The 21,937-nt window shown below is 50.2% G+C and overlaps 1 protein-coding gene across 1 annotated transcript; it reads right to left on the bottom strand.

Annotated features, from left to right (window-relative positions):
- Positions 1-351: 351 nt before the first annotated feature.
- GBA1 (glucosylceramidase beta 1) lies at positions 352-17,515 on the bottom strand. The gene is made up of 11 exons (XM_082242807.1): positions 17,460-17,515; positions 16,078-16,162; positions 11,963-12,157; positions 10,919-11,065; positions 6,599-6,732; positions 6,353-6,525; positions 6,034-6,271; positions 5,666-5,890; positions 3,263-3,426; positions 3,069-3,185; positions 352-502 (listed from the first exon to the last, which is right to left on the bottom strand). Exons 1-11 carry the CDS (start codon positions 17,466-17,468, stop codon positions 397-399), a joined length of 1,593 nt encoding a protein of 530 aa, XP_082098933.1. The 5' UTR covers positions 17,469-17,515; the 3' UTR covers positions 352-396.
- Positions 17,516-21,937: the final 4,422 nt, after the last annotated feature.

The following is a 21,937-nucleotide window of genomic DNA, read 5'->3' as shown; positions in this document are numbered from 1 at the left end:
CTATAATTACCCCCCTTCCCCCCCAGGGGGACACTATGAACCCCCCCTCCCCCCCCCCCCCCCCCTATAATTAGACCCTCTGCCATGTTTGCTCTCCTTCCACACACAAACCATCAGAAAGTGGAAGGAATGTCTTCCCGGAGAAGACTCATCCACCAGGAGGAGCGCGGCTCCTGGGGGCCACCTAGTGGTGGAAGGGTTTAATACTGAGCGATCTCTCCTCCATCATCCATCTCCTGATACTGCAAGAGCCTGCGCAGCAATCCTCATCCTCCTTTCATTGTCCCGCCACACGAGGATGCCGGCAAGGCGGAGTTGTCCTTTAAGCGTTCATTAAAAAAAAGGTGGAGAAGGGGCGTGAGAGGCGGGAAGGTCCCAGAATCCCCTCCTCCGCGGTCACTGGCGTCTCCATAGATACGTCCGGATGGAGTTCGCTGGAGAAACGGCATCGATTGTCCCCACAGCCGGGTCCCAAAGCTGGAACTTCACATCTTCCGAGGCCCTGGAAGAGAGAGAAATATCCGAGAGATAACCGACCCAAACTCACCACAGGGATGGAGGGAACCCCTCATAATGGGCACAGGGATGGTGGAAACCCCTCATAATGGGCACAGGGATGGTGGGAACCCCTCATGATGGGCACAGGGATGGAGAGAACCCCTCATAATGGGCACAGGGATGGAGGGAACCCCTCATAATGGGTACAGGGATGGTGAGAACCCCTCATAATGGGTACAGGGATGGTGGGAACCCCTCATTATGGGCACAGGGATGGAGGGAACCCCTCATAATGGGCACAGGGATGGTGGGAACCCCTCATAATGGGCACAGGGATGGAGGGAACCCCTCATAATGGGTACAGGGATGGTGGGAACCCCTCATAATGGGCACAGGGATGGTGGGAACCCCTCATAATGGGCACAGGGATGGAGGGAACTCCTCATAATGGGCACAGGGATGGAGGGAACTCCTCATAATGGGCACAGGGATGGAGGGAACCCCTCATAATGGGCACAGGGATGGAGAGAACCCCTCATAATGGGCACAGGGATGGAGGGAACCCCTCATAATGGGCACAGGGATGGAGGGAACCCCTCATAATGGGCACAGGGATGGTGGGAACCCCTCATAATGGGCACAGGGATGGAGGGAACCCCTCATAATGGGCACAGGGATGGTGGGAACCCCTTATAATGGGCACAGGGATGGTGGGAACCCCTCATAATGGGCACAGGGATGGAGGGAACCCCTCATAATGGGCACAGGGATGGAGGGAACCCCTCATAATGGGCACAGGGATGGAGGGAACCCCTCATAATGGGCACAGGAATGGTGGGAACCCCTCATAATGGGTACAGGGATGGTGGGAACCCCTCATTATGGGCACAGGGATGGAGGGAACCCCTCATAATGGGCACAGGGATGGTGGGAACCCCTCATTATGGGCACAGGGATGGAGGGAACCCCTCATAATGGGCACAGGGATGGGGGGAACCCCTCATAATGGGCACAGGGATGGGGGGAACCCCTCATAATGGGCACAGGGATGGAGGGAACCCCTCATAATGGGCACAGGGATGGAGGGAACCCCTTATAATGGGCACAGAGATGGAGGGAACCCCTCATAATGGGCACAGGGATGGAGGAAACCCCTCATAATGGGCACAGGGATGGTGGGAACCCCTTATAATGGGCACAGGGATGGAGGGAACCCCTCATAATGGGCACAGGGATGGTGGGAACCCCTCATAATGGGCACAGGGATGGTGGGAACCCCTCATAATGGGCACAGGGATGGAGGGAACCCCTCATAATGGGCACAGGGATGGTGGGAACCCCTCATAATGGGCACAGGGATGGTGGGAACCCCTCATAATGGGCACAGGGATGGAGGGAACTCCTCATAATGGGCACAGGGATGGTAAGAACCCCTCATAATGGGCACAGGGATGGTGGGAACCCCTCATGATGGGCACAGGGATGGAGGGAACCCCTCATAATGGGCACAGGGATGGTGGGAACCCCTCATAATGGGCACAGGGATGGTGGGAACCCCTCATAATAGGCACAGGGATGGAGGGAACCCCTCATAATGGGCACAGGGATGGTGGGAACTCCTCATAATGGGCACAGGGATGGGGGGAACCCCTCATAATGGGCACAGGGATGGAGGGAACCCCTCATAATGGGCACGGGATGGAGGGAACTCCTCATAATGGGCACAGGGATGGTGGGAACCCCTCATAATGGGCACAGGGATGGTGGGAACCCCTCATAATGGGCACAGGGATGGAGGGAACCCCTCATAATGGGCACAGGGATGGTGAGAACCCCTCATAATGGGCACAGGGATGGAGGGAACCCCTTATAATGGGCACAGGGATGGTGAGAACCCCTCATAATGGGCACAGGGATGGTGGGAACCCCTCATAATGGGCACAGGGATGGAGGGAACCCCTCATAATGGGCACAGGGATGGTGAGAACCCCTCATAATGGGCACAGGGATGGAGGGAACCCCTCATAATGGGCACGGGATGGAGGGAACTCCTCATAATGGGCACAGGGATGGTGGGAACCCCTCATAATGGGCACAGGGATGGTGGGAACCCCTCATAATGGGCACAGGGATGGAGGGAACCCCTCATAATGGGCACAGGGATGGTGAGAACCCCTCATAATGGGCACAGGGATGGAGGGAACCCCTTATAATGGGCACAGGGATGGTGGGAACCCCTCATAATGGGCACAGGGATGGAGGGAACCCCTTATAATGGGCACAGGGATGGAGGGAACCCCTCATAATGGGCACAGGGATGGAGGGAACCCCTTATAATGGGCACAGGGATGGAGGGAACCCCTTATAATGGGTACAGGGATGGTGGGAACTCCTCATAATGGGCACAGGGATGGAGGGAACCCCTTATAATGGGCACAGGGATGGTGGGAACCCCTCATAATGGGCACAGGGATGGAGGGAACCCCTTATAATGGGCACAGGGATGGAGGGAACCCCTCATAATGGGCACAGCGGGTGTATTGAAGCAGCTCATACCATAGACCACCCACCTGTTCAGAATGACCACGACAGCTGACCCATCAGGACAGAGGAAGGCGATGCTCTCCAGGTGACTCTTGTGGTTGGCCTCTAGCCCCACCCGCTGGGCCCCGGCTGGAATGAACTTGCTGCATTGATAAAAGATAATCCGGTGATCGGTGGTCTTGGTGATCTCTCACCCACGCAGGCCTTGCTCTTATCTTACCTGAAGTGAGCCGTGTGGTAGAAGGTCGGCTGCTTGTAGAAGACGTCTTTTTTCACATCAACAATAACGGGGCTGTCTACATAATTCCCCACCCAGGTGGGGCCCCCATTGATGTCCAGAGCCAGATTCCAGTCTGTCCATCCCGTCACAGAATAACTGAGATCCTGCAAGAAACCGAGGGGTTCAATGACTTTAGGCCAACACCATTCTACAGACTGGGGGGATTCAATGACTTGTAGGCCAACACCATTCTACTGACTGGGGGGATTCAATCACTTGTAGGCCAACACCATTCTACAGACTGGGGGGATTCAATGACTTGTAGACCAACACCATTCTACAGACTGGGGGGGATTCAATGACTTGTAGGCCAACACCATTCTACAGACTGGGGGGGATTCAATGACTTGTAGACCAACACCATTCTACAGACTGGGGGGTTCAATGACTTGTAGGCCAACACCATTCTACAGACTGGGGGGGATTCAATGACTTGTAGGCCAACACCATTCTACAGACTGGGGGATTCAATGACTTGTAGACCAACACCATTCTACAGACTGGGGGGTTCAATGACTTGTAGGCCAACACCATTCTACAGACTGGGGGGATTCAATGACTTGTAGGCCAACACCATTCTACAGACTGGGGGGGATTCAATGACTTGTAGGCCAACACCATTCTACAGACTGGGGGGTTCAATGACTTGTAGGCCAACACCATTCTACAGACTGGGGGGGATTCAATGACTTGTAGGCCAACACCATTCTACAGACTGGGGGGTTCAATGACTTGTAGGCCAACACCATTCTACAGACTGGGGGGGATTCAATGACTTGTAGGCCAACACCATTCTACAGACTGGGGGGATTCAATGACTTGTAGGCCAACACCATTCTACAGACTGGGGGGATTCAATGACTTGTAGGCCAACACCATTCTACAGACTGGGGGGATTCAATGACTTGTAGGCCAACACCATTCTACAGACTGGGGGGATTCAATGACTTGTAGGCCAACGCCATTCTACAGACTGGGGGGATTCAATGACTTGTAGGTCAGGACCATTCTACAGACTGGGGGGATTCAATGACTTGTAGTCCAACACCATTCTACTGACTGGGGGGATTCAATGACTTGTAGTCCAACACCATTCTACAGACTGGGGGGATTCAATGACTTGTAGGCCAACACCATTCTACTGACTGGGGGGGGGGATTCAATCACTTGTAGGCCAACACCATTCTACAGACTGGGGGGATTCAATGACTTGTAGGCCAACACCATTCTACTGACTGGGGGGATTCAATGACTTGTAGACCAACGCCATTCTACAGACTGGGGGGATTCAATGACTTGTAGGTCAGGACCATTCTACTGACTGGGGGGATTCAATGACTTGTAGGCCATCACCATTCTACAGACTGGGGGGATTCAATGACTTGTAGACCAACGCCATTCTACTGACGGGGGGGGGGGGGGTTCAATGACTTGTAGGCCAGCACCATTCTACTGACTGGGGGGATTCAATGACTTGTAGGCCAACACCATTCTACAGACTGGGGGGATTCAATGACTTCTAGGCCAACAACATTCTACTAACTGGGGGGATTCAATGACTTGTAGGCCAACACCATTCTACTGACTGGGGGGATTCAATGACTTGTAGGCCAACACCATTCTACAGACTCAGGGGATTCAGTGACTTGTAGGCCAACACCATTCTATAGACTGGGGGGGTTCAATGACTTGTAGGCCAACACCATTCTACTGACGGGGGGGGGGGGTTCAATGACTTGTAGGCCAACACCATTCTACTGACTGGGGGGATTCAATGACTTGTAGGCCAACACCATTCTACAGACTGGGGGGATTCAATGACTTCTAGGCCAACACTATTATACAGACTGGGGGGATTCAACGACTTGTAGGCCAACACCATTCTACAGACTGGGGGGATTCAATGACTTGTAGGCCAACACCATTCTACAGACTGGGGGGATTCAATAACTTGTAGTCCAACACCATTCTACTGACTGGGGGGATTCAATGACTTGTAGGCCAACACCATTCTACTGACTGGGGGGATTCAATGACTTGTAGGCCAACACCATTCTACAGACTGGGGGGATTCAATGACTTGTAGGTCAGGACCATTCTACTGACTGAGGAGGGAATGGGGTGGCAAAAAATTGTAAGCCAGGAAATTTCTACTGACTGGGGGGAGTGAGAGACTTGTAGAGCAGGACCATTCTAAAGGCTAGGGGGGCATCAGAGACTTGTAGGCCAGGACCAGTCTACAGATTGGGGAAGGAGAGGGTGTCGATATGTAGAAAGAGATGCAACAGAACAGTAGACATTAAAGGTAGCTGATTATCTCACCTGCAGCGGCTGTTGGCTTACCTCTATGATACGATGGCTGTATAGGTTCCCCCTCTCCCAGGATCCCAGGTGCACCCCCTTTTCCCAAGGCATGAAGCCAGCACAAGCCTCACTGGCAAACAAGAAGTATTCTGGGTAGAGGTCATGTGTGCGGCCTAGAGTGGCATCTGCAGGTATTAACCCATCCAGGTACCAGTGAAGGGCGATGCCATGAACGTAGCGGGCAGCCTCCAGGTCTGAGAGAATCTGCAAAAATAAGTCAGAAGATAATGGATCTCACTTCAATCCTGAGAATCTGGCCTGCTCACGCCTCTGCTAGGTGGAATCCACACTGTGGCATGCTGCAGCTTTGACCGTCCGAAGTCACACAATAACCTGCTGTTACTCACCACCTCAGCCCAGTAGGGCAACAAAATGCGGTTGTCATCGATGATCATGATCTGAACATCTCTGTGGGAACTGTTGGCAAAGGTCGGGCCCAGATCCTTGGCGATAAAGTCCCTCATGTGCTCCGGCGTGAAACCCAAACACTGGAAGGGATAGCCGTCCAACATCCCAGCCGTGGGCTCATTCTCCACCGTCACCGCCCAGAACGTCAGATTGTGTTTGGCGTATTCGTCCAAAAATCTGAATGAATAAAAGAAGAGACAGTTAATGTCAGCTGGAGGAAGTATGGGAGAGACCCCCCCATTGTGGCACAGAACAGACCTGATGAAGTAGTTGGCCCAGGTCTTATGGTACCGATCTCCAGGAGAGCCTAGAAGAGTTCCTTTCCCTCGGATGTCACCATTAGTCTTCATCCACGGTGGGGCCGTCCAGGGGCTGCCGAACAGAGAGATCGGCCTTTTCGATAAGCTCTTTGCTTTGTGTATGATGGGAATCTAGAAGACATTGGATGGGGTGTTAGGGTGACACCAATGATGTACACACTTCCCTTTGGTCTATATGTCTCACCTTAAGCTTGGTGTCCTCCACCTGCAGATGAAATGACTCCAGGCTGAAGTCTCCTTCTTTATCCAGATAGGTGTAGATTCGGGTGGAGAAGTCACAGCTGGCCATGGGGATGCGGAGAATATTGTAACCAATTCCTAAGCAATGGGAAGAACGGGGGCATTACAACCTCTGCTGATGATGAATGAAACCTTCAACCCCAACATGGTAAGAGCTGGGAAAATGTGGAATAGACTCCCTCCAGAGGTGCTTCTGGCCAGCTCACTAGATTGCCTGGATTCTTTCCTGGGTGTACACAGGGCTTTTTTTCAGCTGGAACTTGGTGAACTCAGTTCCACCACCTTTGGCTCAGGCCCTCCGCTCCCCGCTCTCCACTATCACTCATAAACACAGAGATCTGGCTTCCTGTGTTTTCAAAGGGCAGTATAAGGACAAAGAAGATGCCGCTGCCTGGGGTGCAGTGCAGATGCTAACGCCCCCACTGGATAATCTCCTTGCAAGTGAGAGAGGTGAAGCCACCTACAGTGTGAAGGAAGGTATTAGAGAAGAAGAGGGGTGAAAGTGAGCTGTGGACAGAGGATGCAGAGCTAAGCAGCTGTGGAAGAAGTATGAACTCTGCACTCTGTGTGTAGCACACCCCTGAACTCTGCACTATGTGCGTAGCACACCCCTGAACTCTGCACTATGTACGTCGCACACCCCTGAACTCTGCACTCTGTGTGTAGCACACCCCTGAACTCTGCATGTCGCACACCCCTGAACTCTGCACTATGTACGTAGCACACCCCTGAACTCTGCACTATGTACGTCGCACACCCCTGAACTCTGCACTCTGTGTGTAGCACACCCCTGAACTCTGCACTCTGTGTGTAGCACACCCCTGAACTCTGCACTATGTACGTCGCACACCCCTGAACTCTGCACTATGTACGTCGCACACCCCTGAACTCTGCACTATGTACGTCGCTCACCCCTGAACTCTGCACTATGTACGTCGCACACCCCTGAACTCTGCACTCTGTGTGTAGCACACCCCTGAACTCTGCACTATGTATGTCGCACACCCCTGAACTCTGCACTATGTACGTCGCACACCCCTGAACTCTGCACTCTGTGTGTAGCACACCCCTGAACTCTGCACTATGTACGTAGCTCACCCCTGAACTATGTACGTAGCACACCCCTGAACTCTGCACTATGTGCATAGCACACCCCTGAACTCTGCGCTATGTACGTAGCTCACCCCTGAACTCTGCACTATGTACGTAGCTCACCCCTGAACTCTGCACTATGTACGTAGCTCACCCCTGAACTCTGCACTATGTACGTAGCTCACCCCTGAACTCTGCGCTATGTACGTAGCACACCCCTGAACTCTGCACTATGTACGTAGCACACCCCTGAACTCTGCACTATGTACGTAGCTCACCCCTGAACTCTGCACTATGTACGTAGCACACCCCTGAACTCTTCACTATGTACGTCGCACACCCCTGAACTCTGCACTATGTACGTCGCACACCCCTGAACTCTGCACTATGTACGTCGCACACCCCTGAACTCTGCACTATGTACGTCGCACACCCCTGAACTCTGCACTATGTACGTCGCACACCCCTGAAATATGCACTATGTACGGCGCACACCCCTGAACTCTGCACTATGTACGTAGCACACCCCTGAACTCTGCACTATGTACGTCGCACACCCCTGAACTCTGCGCTATGTACGTCGCACACCCCTGAACTCTGCCCTATGTGCGTAGCACACCCCTGAACTCTGCACTATATACATCGCACACCCCTGAACTCTGCACTATGTACGTCGCACACCCCTGAACTCTGCATTATGTACGTAGCTCACCCCTGAACTATGTACGTAGCACACCCCTGAACTCTGCACTATGTGCATAGCACACCCCTGAACTCTGCGCTATGTACGTAGCTCACCCCTGAACTCTGCACTATGTACGTAGCTCACCCCTGAACTCTGCACTATGTACGTAGCTCACCCCTGAACTCTGCGCTATGTACGTAGCACACCCCTGAACTCTGCACTATGTACGTAGCACACCCCTGAACTCTGCACTATGTACGTCGCACACCCCTGAACTCTGCACTATGTACGTAGCTCACCCCTGAACTCTGCACTATGTACGTAGCACACCCCTGAACTCTGCACTATGTACGTAGCTCACCCCTGAACTCTGCACTATGTACGTAGCTCACCCCTGAACTCTGCACTATGTACGTAGCACACCCCTGAACTCTTCACTATGTACGTCGCACACCCCTGAACTCTGCACTATGTACGTCGCACACCCCTGAACTCTGCACTATGTACGTCGCACACCCCTGAACTCTGCACTATATACGTCGCACACCCCTGAACTCTGCACTATGTACGTCGCACACCCCTGAACTCTGCACTATGTACGTAGCACACCCCTGAACTCTGCACTATATACGTCGCACACCCCTGAACTCTGCAATCTGTACATAATGTACTCCTGGTATTTGTTGCCCCTGTTAGTGAAATTTTGACCAATTTGGGGGGGGTCGTGGTTGAGTTCCTGCACCTATTTTTCTGAGAAAAAAAGCCCTGGGTGTACATAATATAAGTGGGTAATAATATTTATAGGTAAAGTTGATCCACAGAATATCTGATTGCCTCTCGGGGGATCAGGAAGGAATTTTTCCCCAGCTGTAGTAAATTGGATCATTCTTTGCTGGGGTTTTTCACTTTCCTCTGGATCACCTGCGGGTATAGGATTGTGTATATGGGATTGTATGGTTGGGGTGGGTATAGGATTGTGTATATGGGATTGTATGGTTGGGGAGGGTATAGGATTGTGTATATGGGATTGTATGGTTGGGGTGGGTATAGGATTGTGTATATGGGATTGTATGGTTGGGGTGGGTATAGGATTGTGTATATGGGATTGTATGGTTGGGGAGGGTATAGGATTGTGTATATGGGATTGTATGGATGGGGCGGGTATAGGATTGTGTATAGGGGATTGTATGGTTGGGGAGGGTATAGGATTGTGTATATGGGATTGTATGGTTGGGGTGGGTATAGGATTGTGTATATATGGGATTGTATGGTTGGGGTGGGTATAGGATTGTGTATATGGGATTGTATGGTTGGGGCGGGTATAGGATTGTGTATATGGGATTGTATGGTTGGGGTGGGTATAGGATTGTGTATATGGGATTGTATGGTTGGGGCGGGTATAGGATAGTGTATAGGGGATTGTATGGATGGGGCGGGTATAGGATTGTGTATATGGGATTGTATGGTTGGGGTGGGTATAGGATTGTGTATAGGGGATTGTATGGTTGGGGTGGGTATAGGATTGTGTATATGGGATTGTATGGTTGGGGAGGGTATAGGATTGTGTATATGGGATTGTATGGATGGGGCGGGTATAGGATTGTGTATATGGGATTGTATGGTTGGGGCGGGTATAGGATAGTGTATAGGGGATTGTATGGATGGGGCGGGTATAGGATTGTGTATATGGGATTGTATGGATGGGGCGGGTATAGGATTGTGTATATGGGATTGTATGGATGGGGCGGGTATAGGATTGTGTATATGGGATTGTATGGATGGGGCGGGTATAGGATTGTGTATAGGGGATTGTATTGTTGGGGCGGGTATAGGATAGTGTATAGGGGATTGTATGGATGGGGCGGGTATAGGATTGTGTATATGGGATTGTATGGTTGGGGAGGGTATAGGATTGTGTATATGGGATTGTATGGTTGGGGAGGGTATAGGATTGTGTATATGGGATTGTATGGTTGGGGCGGGTATAGGATTGTGTATATGGGATTGTATGGTTGGGGAGGGTATAGGATAGTGTATAGGGGATTGTATGGATGGGGCGGGTATAGGATTGTGTATATGGGATTGTATGGATGGGGCGGGTATAGGATTGTGTATATGGGATTGTATGGATGGGGCGGGTATAGGATTGTGTATATGGGATTGTATGGATGGGGCGGGTATAGGATTGTGTATAGGGGATTGTATTGTTGGGGCGGGTATAGGATAGTGTATAGGGGATTGTATGGATGGGGCGGGTATAGGATTGTGTATATGGGATTGTATGGTTGGGGAGGGTATAGGATTGTGTATATGGGATTGTATGGTTGGGGAGGGTGTCGGATTGTGTATATGGGATTGTATGGTTGGGGTGGGTATAGGATTGTGTATAGGGGATTGTATGGTTGGGTTTTCTTTACGGTTTTTTATTGGTTGAGCCAGATGGACAAACTATGTAACTATGTATGTAACAATGGTGGAACCGGTCACCTTCCTCGGAGAAGTAGGATCTCAGCAGGTTGTCCTGAGTCGCCTCACTCAACGCCAGAATGTTCATGGCAGCGGAATCGGTCACTGCGCCGCCAAAGCCCTTCATGACCTGAAATTTCTTCTTATCATTCAGTGTGAGGATCAGATCTCAAGACAAAAACAGAAAAAGAACAGATTTCCTTTTTCATACGAAGACAAACGAATTTCAAATATCACAAGTTCAGTAATAAAATAATAAAAAAAGGAGACTGAGGAGGCCATGGAAGGGGTGCGATAGAATTGTGAAGACTAGAAAGTCAAAATTATAAACCTGGAAAATGTGAAGACCTTCGCAGGACAGGGTTAATTATTATTATACAGGATTTATACCGCGCCAACAGTTTACGCAGCGCTTAACAAAATGAAGGCAGACATTACAGATACAATACACTTGATACAGGAGGAATCCAAAGGCCCTGCTCGTTAGAGCTTACAATCTAACAGGGAGGGTCAATTGATACAAAAGGTAATAGCTGTAGGGGGGAGAAAGTGACACAGTGTATTAGTTAGAAGCCGGATAGGCTTCTTTAAAGGGAAGGGTTTTCAGGGATTGTCTAAAGATGGATAGATTAGGAGACAGACAGATTGGGGTAGGGAGTTTCAAAGGATGGGAGAAGCTCTTGAGAAATCCTGAAGGCGAGCATGGGAGGAGGTGACCTGAAGGCGAGCATGGGAGGAGGTGAGAAGGGAGCTAGAGAGCAGGAGGTCTTGAGAGGAGCAAAGAGAGCGGCTTGGTTGATATTTTTAGATCAGGTTAGTGATGTAGCTGAGGGCAGAGTTGTGGATGGCATTGTAAACTATTGTTAGTACTTTGAATTTTATTGATTGGGTGAGTGGAAGCCAGTGGAGAGATTGGCAGAGAGGGGTGGAGGACACTGAACAGTTGTCACCACGATGGTCTGATAATTTGTCCGGAAGGTCTATCTTATTTTGTAGTTTACACGAGAAGCACATTGTGGTATTTTCTAACAAACGATGGACAATCCCACAAGGTGTAATAGTTACCGGTTGGTGCAGAGTGATTCTGGATGATGGGCCCAGTGCTTCGCTCGAGACGTTTGCCGGCCTGGCTGCTTTCATACATGTTGTAGGTGCCCAGCACTGGGAGGTCGATGGCATCCAGGCCATCACAATAAGTGGCATTACATTGGCACACGAAAGAGCTCTGCCCAAAATTAACCGGAACACATGGACGGGATTCTGGGAAAACACAGAGGACATATGGAAGGACAACAACACTTCTGGTAGGTGCAGTTCAGCCCCCAATACTCTCCAGCCAGAGACACTCCAACCTTTCTCCACCAAAGCCCCAATACCCTCCGACTCAAGACTTTCAGACCTTTCTCCGCCAGAGACTTTCCAACCTTTCTCCACCATAGGCCCAACACCCTCCCACCAGAGGCTCTCCAACCTTTCTTTACTAGAGCCCCAACACCCTCCCACCAGAGGTTCTCCAACCTTTCTTTACTATAGAGCCCCAATACCCTCCCACCAGAGGTTCTCCAACCTTTCTTTACTAGAGCCCCAACACCCTCCCACCAGAGGTTCTCCAACCTTTCTTTACTAGAGCCCCAATACCCCAGACTCAAGACTTTCAGACCTTTCTCCACTATAGGCCCAACACCCTCCCACCAGAGGTTCTCCAACCTTTCTTTACTAGAGCCCCAATACCATCCTGCCAGAGACTCTCTGACCTTTGTCCCATAAGCCCAAATACTCTTTTCAACCCTTCTCTACCAGAGCCCCAATAGCCTCCCACCAGAGCTTTTGCAACTCTTTTCCACCATAGGCCCAATACTCTCCAACCAGTTGCTTTTAATACTTTCTTCACCAGAGCCCCAATACTCTCCCACCAGAGACTTTCCGACCTTTCTCCACCATAGATGCCCAGTACCCTACCACCAGAGGCTCACCAAGCTTTCTCCACCAGAGCCGCAATACCCTCTCGCCAGTCACTTTTCATCCTTTCTCCATCAGAGACCTAATACCCTGCCACCAGAGACTTTCCATTCTTTCTCCACCACAGCCCTAATACCTTCCTGCCAGATGCTTTTCAACCTTTCTCAACTATAGGCCCAGTACCCTCCCACCAGAGACTCTCCAACCTTTCTCCACCATAGGCTCAATACCCTCCCACCAGAGATTCTCCAACCTTTCTCCACCATAGCCCCAATACCCTCCCACCAGAGACTCTCCAACCTTTCTCCACCATAGCCCCAATACCCTCCCACCAGAGACTCTCCAAACTTTCTTCACCATAGGCTCAAAACCCTCCCACCAGAGATTCTCCAACCTTTCTCCACCATAGCCCCAATACCCTCCAACCAGAGACTCTCCAACCTTTCTCCACCATAGCCCCAATACCCTCCCACCAGAGACTCTCCAAACTTTCTTCACCATAGGCTCAAAACCCTCCCACCAGAGATTCTCCAACCTTTCTCCACCATAGCCCCAATACCCTCCAACCAGAGACTCTCCAACCTTTCTCCACCATAGGCTCAATACCCTCCCACCAGAGATTCTCAAACCTTTCTCCACCATAGCCCCAATACCCTCCCACCAGAGACTCTCCAACCTTTCTCCACCATAGCCCCAATACCGTCCCACCAGAGACTCTCCAAACTTTCTTCACCATAGGCTCAAAACCCTCCCACCAGAGACTCTCCAACTTTTCTTCACCATAGGCTCAAAACCCTCCCACCAGAGACTCTCCCACCTTTCTTCACCATAGGCTCAAAACCCTCCCACCAGAGACTCTCCAACCTTTCTTCACCATAGGCTCAAAACCCTCCCACCAGAGATTCTCCAACCTTTCTTCACCATAGCCCCAATACACTCCCACCAGAGATTCTCCAACCTTTCTCCACCAGAGCCCCAATACCCTCCCACCAGAGATTCTCCAACCTTTCTCCACCAGAGCCCCAATACCCTCTGACCAGAGACTCTCCAACCTTTCTCCACCATAGACTCAATACCCTCCCACTAGAGGCTCTCCAACCTTTCTTTACCATAACCCCAATACCCTCCCACCAGAGATTCTCCACCATAGCCCCAATACCCTCCCACCAGAGACTCTTCAACTTTTCTCCACCATAACCCTAATACCCTCCCAGCAAAGGCTCTCTGAACATTCCCTGCTAGATCCCCAATACCTTCCTGCCAGAAATTATCCAACCTTTCTTCACCATAAACCCAATACTGTCCCTCCAGTTGCTTTTCAACCTTTCTCCACCACAGCCCCAATACCCTCCCGCTATAGTATATATCTACTATAGGCCCAGTACCCTCCCACCAGAGACTCTCTCCAACTTTTCTCTGCCAGAGCCCCAGTACCCTCCTGCCAGAGACTTTCTGACCTTTAGACACCTGAGCCCCAATACCTTCCCATCAGATGCTTTTCAACCCTTCTCCACCAGGCCCCCGATATCCTCCAACCAGAGAGTCAATAACCTTTTTCCACCATAGCCCTGATACTCTCTTCCTAGACACTCTCCAACCCCTCTCCTTGTCGCTCAGGAATATTTGAGGGATTCCCCATTACTCCGAAATATTTGGGGGTGTCCTTGTCTCTCCAGATATTTTGGGGTGTCCTTGTATCTCGGGAACATTTGGGGGTGTCCCTGTATCTCTGGAATATTTGGAAATGTCCCTGTCTCTCAGGAATATATGGGGTTGTCCCCGTCTCTCAAGATTATTTCTGGGGAATCCGCATCGCATAGGAATATTTGGGGGTGTCCCCATCTCTCAGGAATATTTGGGGATGTCCCTGTCTCACAGTAATATTTGGGGGTGTCCCTATCTCTCAGGAATATTTGGGGATGTCCCTGTCTCACAGGAATATTTAGGGGTGTCCCCATCTCTCAGGAATATTTGGGGTTGTCCCTGTCTCACAGGAATATTTGGGGGTGTCCCCATCTCTCAGGAATATTTGGGGATGTCCCTGTCTCACAGGAATATTTGGAGGTGTCCCCATATCTCAGGAATATTTGGAGGTGTCCCCATCTCTCAGGAATATTTGGGGATGTCCCTGTCTCACAGGAATATTTGGGGGTGTCCCCATCTCTTAGGAATATTTGGGGATGTCCCTGTCTCACAGGAATATTTGGGGGTGTCCTCATCTCTCGGGAATATTTGGTAATGTCCCTGTCTCACAGGAATATTTGGGGGTGTCCTCATCTCTCTGGAATATTTGGTGATGTCCCTGTCTCACAGGAATATTTGGGGGTGTCCCCGTCTCACAGGAATATTTGGAGGTGTCCCCATCTCTCAGGAATATTTGGGGATGTCCCTGTCTCACAGGAATATTTGGGGGTGTCCCATTCTCAGGAATATTTGGAGGTGTCCCCATCTCTCAGGAATATTTGGGGATGTCCCTGTCTCTCAGAAATATTTGGGGATGTCCCTGTCTCTCAGAAATATTTGGGGATGTCCCTGTCTCACAGGAATATTTGGGGATGTCCCCATATCTCAGGAATATTTGGGGATGTCCCCGTCTCACAGGAATATTTGGGGGTGTCCCTGTCTCACAGGAATATTTGGGGATGTCCCCGTCTCACAGGAATATTTGGGGGTGTCCCCGTCTCACAGGAATATTTGGAGGTGTCCCCATCTCTCAGGAATATTTGGAGGTGTCCCCATCTCTCAGGAATATTTGGGGGTGTCTCCGTCTCACAGCAATATTTGGGGATGTCCCCATCTCTCAGGAATATTTGGGGGTGTCCCCATCTCTCAGGAATATTTGGGGATGTCCCCGTCTCACAGGAATATTTGGGGGTGTCCCCGTCTCACAGGAATATTTGGGGGTGTCCCTGTCTCACAGGAATATTTGGAGGTGTCCCCATCTCTCAGGAATATTTGGGGGTGTCCCCATCTCTCAGGAATATTTGGGGATGTCCCCGTCTCACAGGAATATTTGGGGGTGTCCCCGTCTCACAGGAATATTTGGGGGTGTCCCCGTCTCACAGGAATATTTGGGGGTGTCCCTGTCTCACAGGAATATTTGGGGATGTCCCTGTCTCACAGGAATATTTGGGGGTGTCCCCATCTCTCAGGAATATTTGGGGATGTCCCTGTCTCACAGGAATATTTGGGTGGTGTCCCCAAATTTACCATTTTCTCACCTGAGATAGATGGAAATGAAAGCAGTGAGGCCAGAAGCAACACCCAGATGTCGGCCATGACGGCGGAGACGAGGCCACGCTCCACCTGTAGAAAGACAGAAACACTCAGAGGTCACGGATCAGAGTCACCGGGTCCGGGTGGGGCAATAGCAGATTTGAACGGTGAGGTTTTCTGTATGAGGGTCTCAGTGGACCAATGAGGGGGTTGCTTAACCCAGATAAATCTTTAATCTGAAGAATAGGAAGCCAAGTGTAGATGGGGAGCGACTGAAGGTGGGGCGACTGAAGGGGGAGCGACTGAAGGTGGAGTGACTGAAGGTGGAGTGACTGAAGGTGGAGTGACTGAAGGTGGAGTGACTGAAGGGGGAGCGACTGAAGGGGGGGCGACTGAAGGGGGAGCGACTGAAGGGGGAGCGACTGAAGGGGGAGCGACTGAAGGGGGGGCGACTGAAGGTGGAGCGACTGAAGGGGGGGCGACTGAAGGGGGAGCGACTGAAGGGGGAGTGATTGAAGGGGGAGCGAATGAAGGGGGGAGCGACTGAAGGGGGAGAGACTGAAGGGGGGGCGACTGAAGGTGGAGTGACTGAAGGGGGGGCGACTGAAGGGGGAGCGACTGAAGGGGGAGCGAATGAAGGTGGAGCGACTGAAGGGGGAGCGACTGAAGGGGGAGCGACTGAAGGTGGAGTGACTGAAGGGGGAGCGACTGAAGGGGGGGCGACTGAAGGGGGAGCGACTGAAGGGGGGAGCGACTGAAGGGGGAGCGACTGAAGGGGGGGCGACTGAAGGTGGAGCGACTGAAGGGGGGGCGACTGAAGGGGGAGCGACTGAAGGGGGGGCGACTGAAGGGGGAGCTATCTCAGAGATGACATTGACAACCCCCCCCCTTTCCGAATATTGGCCAAGCAGTGGTGCCCCCATAGATGAGAGACCTCCACACAGCCCAGTCAGAAAGGGGCAATAGATCCATCGCCACCTCTCACTGGACCCATCCAGGACACCTGGGACCCTTCCTGCCCCTCTCTGGAAACATTCTTATGGGAAGTGACCCCGAGATCATTGAATAGAAAACCTTCCCCGGTGTTGTCCTGGACGGCGGTACGTTGGGGGTTTCCATACAGCGATCTGCGACAGACGAATATCTTTCCTTATATCTTCTCTATATCATCTGCTCACCCCGGGGGGGGGGGGGGGGTAATTTACTAAATTGCTTTAAGAAACAGGAAGTTTTCCTGCACATGATTGGACGTCACCTTCACCAGAAATTCCCCCGATGACTGAAAGAGATTTGATTGGCTCCTCGCTGTCGCTTTGATTTCATCGATCACCAACAAAGGGTTAAATGTGCTGCGAATGAGACGCCCCATCGCCCTACGATCGCTCACCCTCTGCATGTTCTGAGCTCTGACACTTCCTGGTCATGTGACCCCGCCCCCAGTCATGTGACCCATCTGCTGATACAATGTTTCTCTTCTCGTTTCCCATTAACCACTTAAGCCCCAGCCCTATTTTTTGTTTACAAGTTAAAATCAGTATTTTTTCCTAGAAAACTACTTAGAACCCCCAAACATTATATATATATTTATAGCAAAGATTCTGGAGAATAAAATGTCGGTCATTGCAATATTTTTTGTCACGCGGTATTTGCGTCTTTAAAACGCCATTTTTTTGGAAAAATTACGAAAAATCACATTTCACTACTACAAATGCATTAAAAAAAAACTAAACAGTAAAGTTAACCCATTTCTTTTGTATATTGTGAAAGATGATGTCACGCCGAGTAAATAGATACCCAACATGTTACGGTTTAAAATTGCGCCCCCCCCCCTCCCCCGTGGGATGGCGACAAACTACGGTCAATAGAGATCTCAATCGGCGACGCTTTACATTTTTTTAACGGTTACCAGTTTAGAGTTGGAGTGTAGCTCTTTTTTTTACATTATTGCTCACTCTCTGGTGATCGCGGCGATACCTCAAGTGACGTCATGGACGCCGCCTCCGGGTTACGTCATCGGAGACCTGATCAAAGCTGTTTCCGGCTTTGATCGGGATTCCATCCAGCCGGTGGACGCAGCGGCTGGGTGCTTGGGTCTCCCGGTGGGACCGGAGGCCAGTTCAAAGTCGCGGAAGATGGCGGGAAGGGGGGGACGTCCCCTCCAGCTCACCCGGGTAACGATTGATCGGCTCCCGAGCCGCATCGGTCGTTACTGACGGAAAGCCGACCGTACAGGTACCGGGATGGTGCCTCTAGCTAGACTGCATCACCCCGGTATAACACCGCAAAGTCCGCCCACGTAGATCTACGTCACTTTGCGGTAAGTGGTTAAGGATTCCCGGATTTCCTGAAAGGAGCAAAACAAAAAAATTCCCGGGAGAGATTCCGAGCGATCGGTCGGGAATAATACCCCCGGTTCACCGCATGACCTTGCTGGGGTCATCCCCATCCTCAGATCATGGATAGGAAGGTTCCCTCCTACCCCCCCTCTAAATCTGAATATAAATGGAGGATGGGGGGCCCCGAATTACTAATTACCACTCCCCCATCCTCCATGTTTGTACAGGGCGGCCATTGCTGAACACTGAAAATGCTGGTTTCCTGGCTGTGGTGGTGATCCTCAGTCTTCATTCTGGTGTCCCGGAACTCTGTACAGACTCTGCCAGGGCCACGGAGAGCCTCCGGGGGGACCTTATGAAGGGTCTCTGATAATGTATAAAGGACCCCCAGGGAAGGGTTATTGCTGGACTTTTCTGAGGGTTTCTTATAAAATATGGGGGACCCCAAGGGGGGGGGCGACCATTGCTGAAACCTATGGAGGTCTCATACTATATGAAGGACCCCCAAGCAGCTGCCTTTGCTGGACCTTATGGGGGGTCTCTTGTAAAATAGGGGGGACCCCAAGGAGGGCGACCATTGCTGAAACTTATGGAGGTCTCTTATACTATATGAAGGACCCCCAAGCAGCTGCCTTTGCTGGACCTTAAGGGGGTCTCTTATAATATATGGGGGACCCCCCCATGGAGTGGTTATTAATTGGACCTTATGGAAGTGCTGTAATAATATATGGAGGACCTCTGAAGAGCAGCCATTTCTGGGCCTTATGGGGGTCTCCAATAATATATGGAGGAGCCATATACAGTAGCTATTGCTGGACCTTCCCCCATAAGAGCGGCCTTTACTGGAGCTTATGGGGGCCTCTAATAATATATAGGAGAGGCTATTGCTGGATTTAATGGGGGCCTCTAATAACATATGGTGGACTCCCTGAGGAAAGGCTATTGCTGGATCTTATGGAGAGTCTCTAATAATACATAGAGATCTCCTGCTGGAGGGCAGATGTTGTTGGACATTTTAGGGGTCTCTTATAAAATCGAGGACCCCCTGAGGGGACAGAAATTGTTGGACCTTATGGAGGATCTTTAATTGTATATGGGAGACCCCTCAAGGTGGTCATCACTGGACTTTATGGAGGACCTCTATACAATAAATATATATCCGACCCCTGGGCTGTCTATAGCTGACCTTATGGAGGGTCTCTAATAATATATAGAGAACTCCTGGGACCCCCTGGTGGTGGTCATCAGCGGACTTCATAGAGGGTCTCTTTAGGAATATATATGACTCAGGCCAGCCGTTGCTGACCTTATGGGGGTCTCTTATGATGAATGGATGACCCCCATAGGCCAGATGTTGTTGGACTACATGGGGGTCTTATGATATCTAGAGGACCTCCAGGGGATGACCTTATGAAGGGCAGATAATATATGGAGGACCCTGGGGGTGGTCATTCCTGGACCTTAAGGGTCTTTTATTATATATTGAGGACCCCTGAGAAGCCATCGCTGGGCCTTGTGGGAAATATCCAATAGATTATAGAGGACCCCTGGAGGCCACCAATTATATTCCATTCAATCAGGGGAGATCTGATCTGTTCTGGGGATCAGGAAGGAATTTTTCCCTTAAAGGATCCAAGCGATGGAACTACTTCTTTATATCAGTCTGTGCCCTCAGAGCTCACAGACGAAGGTACGAGGGCCACTTTAGAGCCATTCACCGACCACCATGTCCTAGGAGTGCTGTAGGGAACCCAAGAAATATGTATGGGTATGGGTATGTATGGGTATGGGTATGTATGGGTATGGGTATGTATGGGTATGGGTATGTATGGGTATGGGTATGTATGGGTATGGGTATGTATGGGTATGTATGGGTATGGGTATGTATGGGTATGGGTATGTATGGGTATGGGTATGTATGGGTATGGGTATGTATGGGTATGTATGGGTATGGGTATGTATGGGTATGGGTACGCACACTCAATGCAGATGGTGTCCTGACCCAGATTTATACCAAGAACCCCAAGGCAGAACTGGAACCATAAGCCTCTGTGCTGTCCGTGCTGGCCCAGCTCCTCTGTCCCTCCCCTCCCTACATAACCTTTCATGTAGCTTCCAGGGGAGGATTGAAGAATACTATAAAACTGTCACTTGAGTCAGCTGACATCACTTCTATGATGGCCGCACCCAGCAGCGAACTCAGGGCTTGGGAGGTCTACACAGGACAATACAGAGAAATGATTGGTCAGGTGACAGGATCTCTTTATAATGATAGGTCAGGTGACAGGATCTCTTTATATTGATTGGTCAGGTGACATGATCTCTTTATAATGATTGGTCAGGTGACAGGATCTCTTTATAATGATTGGTCAGGGGACAGGATCTCTTTATAATGATTGGTCAGGGGACAGGATCTCTTTATAATGATTGGTCAGGTGACAGGATCTCCTTATAATGATTGGTCAGGTGACAGGATCTCTTTATAATGATAGGTCAGGTGACAGGGTCTCTTTATAATGTTTGGTCAGGTGACAGGATCTCTTTATATTGATTGGTCAGGTGACAGGATCTCTTTATAATGATTGGTCAGGGGACAGGATCTCTTTATAATGATTGGTCAGGGGACAGGATCTCTTTATAATGATAGGTCAGGTGACAGGATCTCTTTATAATGATAGGTCAGGTGACAGGATCTCTTTATAATGATTGGTCAGAGGACAGGATCTCCTTATAATGATTGGTCAGAGGACAGGATCTCCTTATAATGATTGGTCAGGGGACAGAATCTCTTTATAATGATTGGTCAGGGGACAGGATCTCTTTATAATGATTGGTCAGGGGACAGGATCTCTTTATAATGATTGGTCAGGTGACAGGGTCTCTTTATAATGTTTGGTCAGGTGACAGGATCTCCTTATAATGATTGGTCAGGTGACAGGATCTCTTTATAATGATTGGTCAGGTGACAGGATCTCCTTATAATGATTGGTCAGGTGACAGGATCTCTTTATAATGATTGGTCAGGGGACAGGATCTCTTTATAATGATTGGTCAGGTGACAGGATCTCTTTATAATGATAGGTCAGGGGACAGGATCTCTTTATAATGATTGGTCAGGGGACAGGATCTCTTTATAATGATAGGTCAGGGGACAGGATCTCTTTATAATGATTGGTCAGGTGACAGGATCTCTTTATAATGATAGGTCAGATGACAGGATCTCTTTATAATGATTGGTCAGGGGACAGGATCTCTTTATATTGATTGGTCAGGTGACAGGATCTCTTTATAATGATTGGTCAGGTGACAGGATCTCTTTATAATGATAGGTCAGGTGACAGGATGTCTTTATAATGATTGGTCAGGGGACAGGATCTCTTTATATTGATTGGTCAGGTGACAGGATCTCTTTATAATGATTGGTCAGGTGACAGGATCTCTTTATAATGATTGGTCAGGTGACAGGATCTCTTTATAATGATTGGTCAGGTGACAGGGTCTCTTTATAATGATTGGTCAGGTGACAGGA

The sequence above is a fragment of the Pelophylax lessonae genome, assembly GCF_965119305.1.
Source record: "Pelophylax lessonae genome assembly, chromosome: 13".
In the NCBI taxonomy this organism is placed as follows: domain Eukaryota; kingdom Metazoa; phylum Chordata; class Amphibia; order Anura; family Ranidae; genus Pelophylax; species Pelophylax lessonae.
This window is presented reverse-complemented; position numbering and strand designations above follow the sequence as displayed.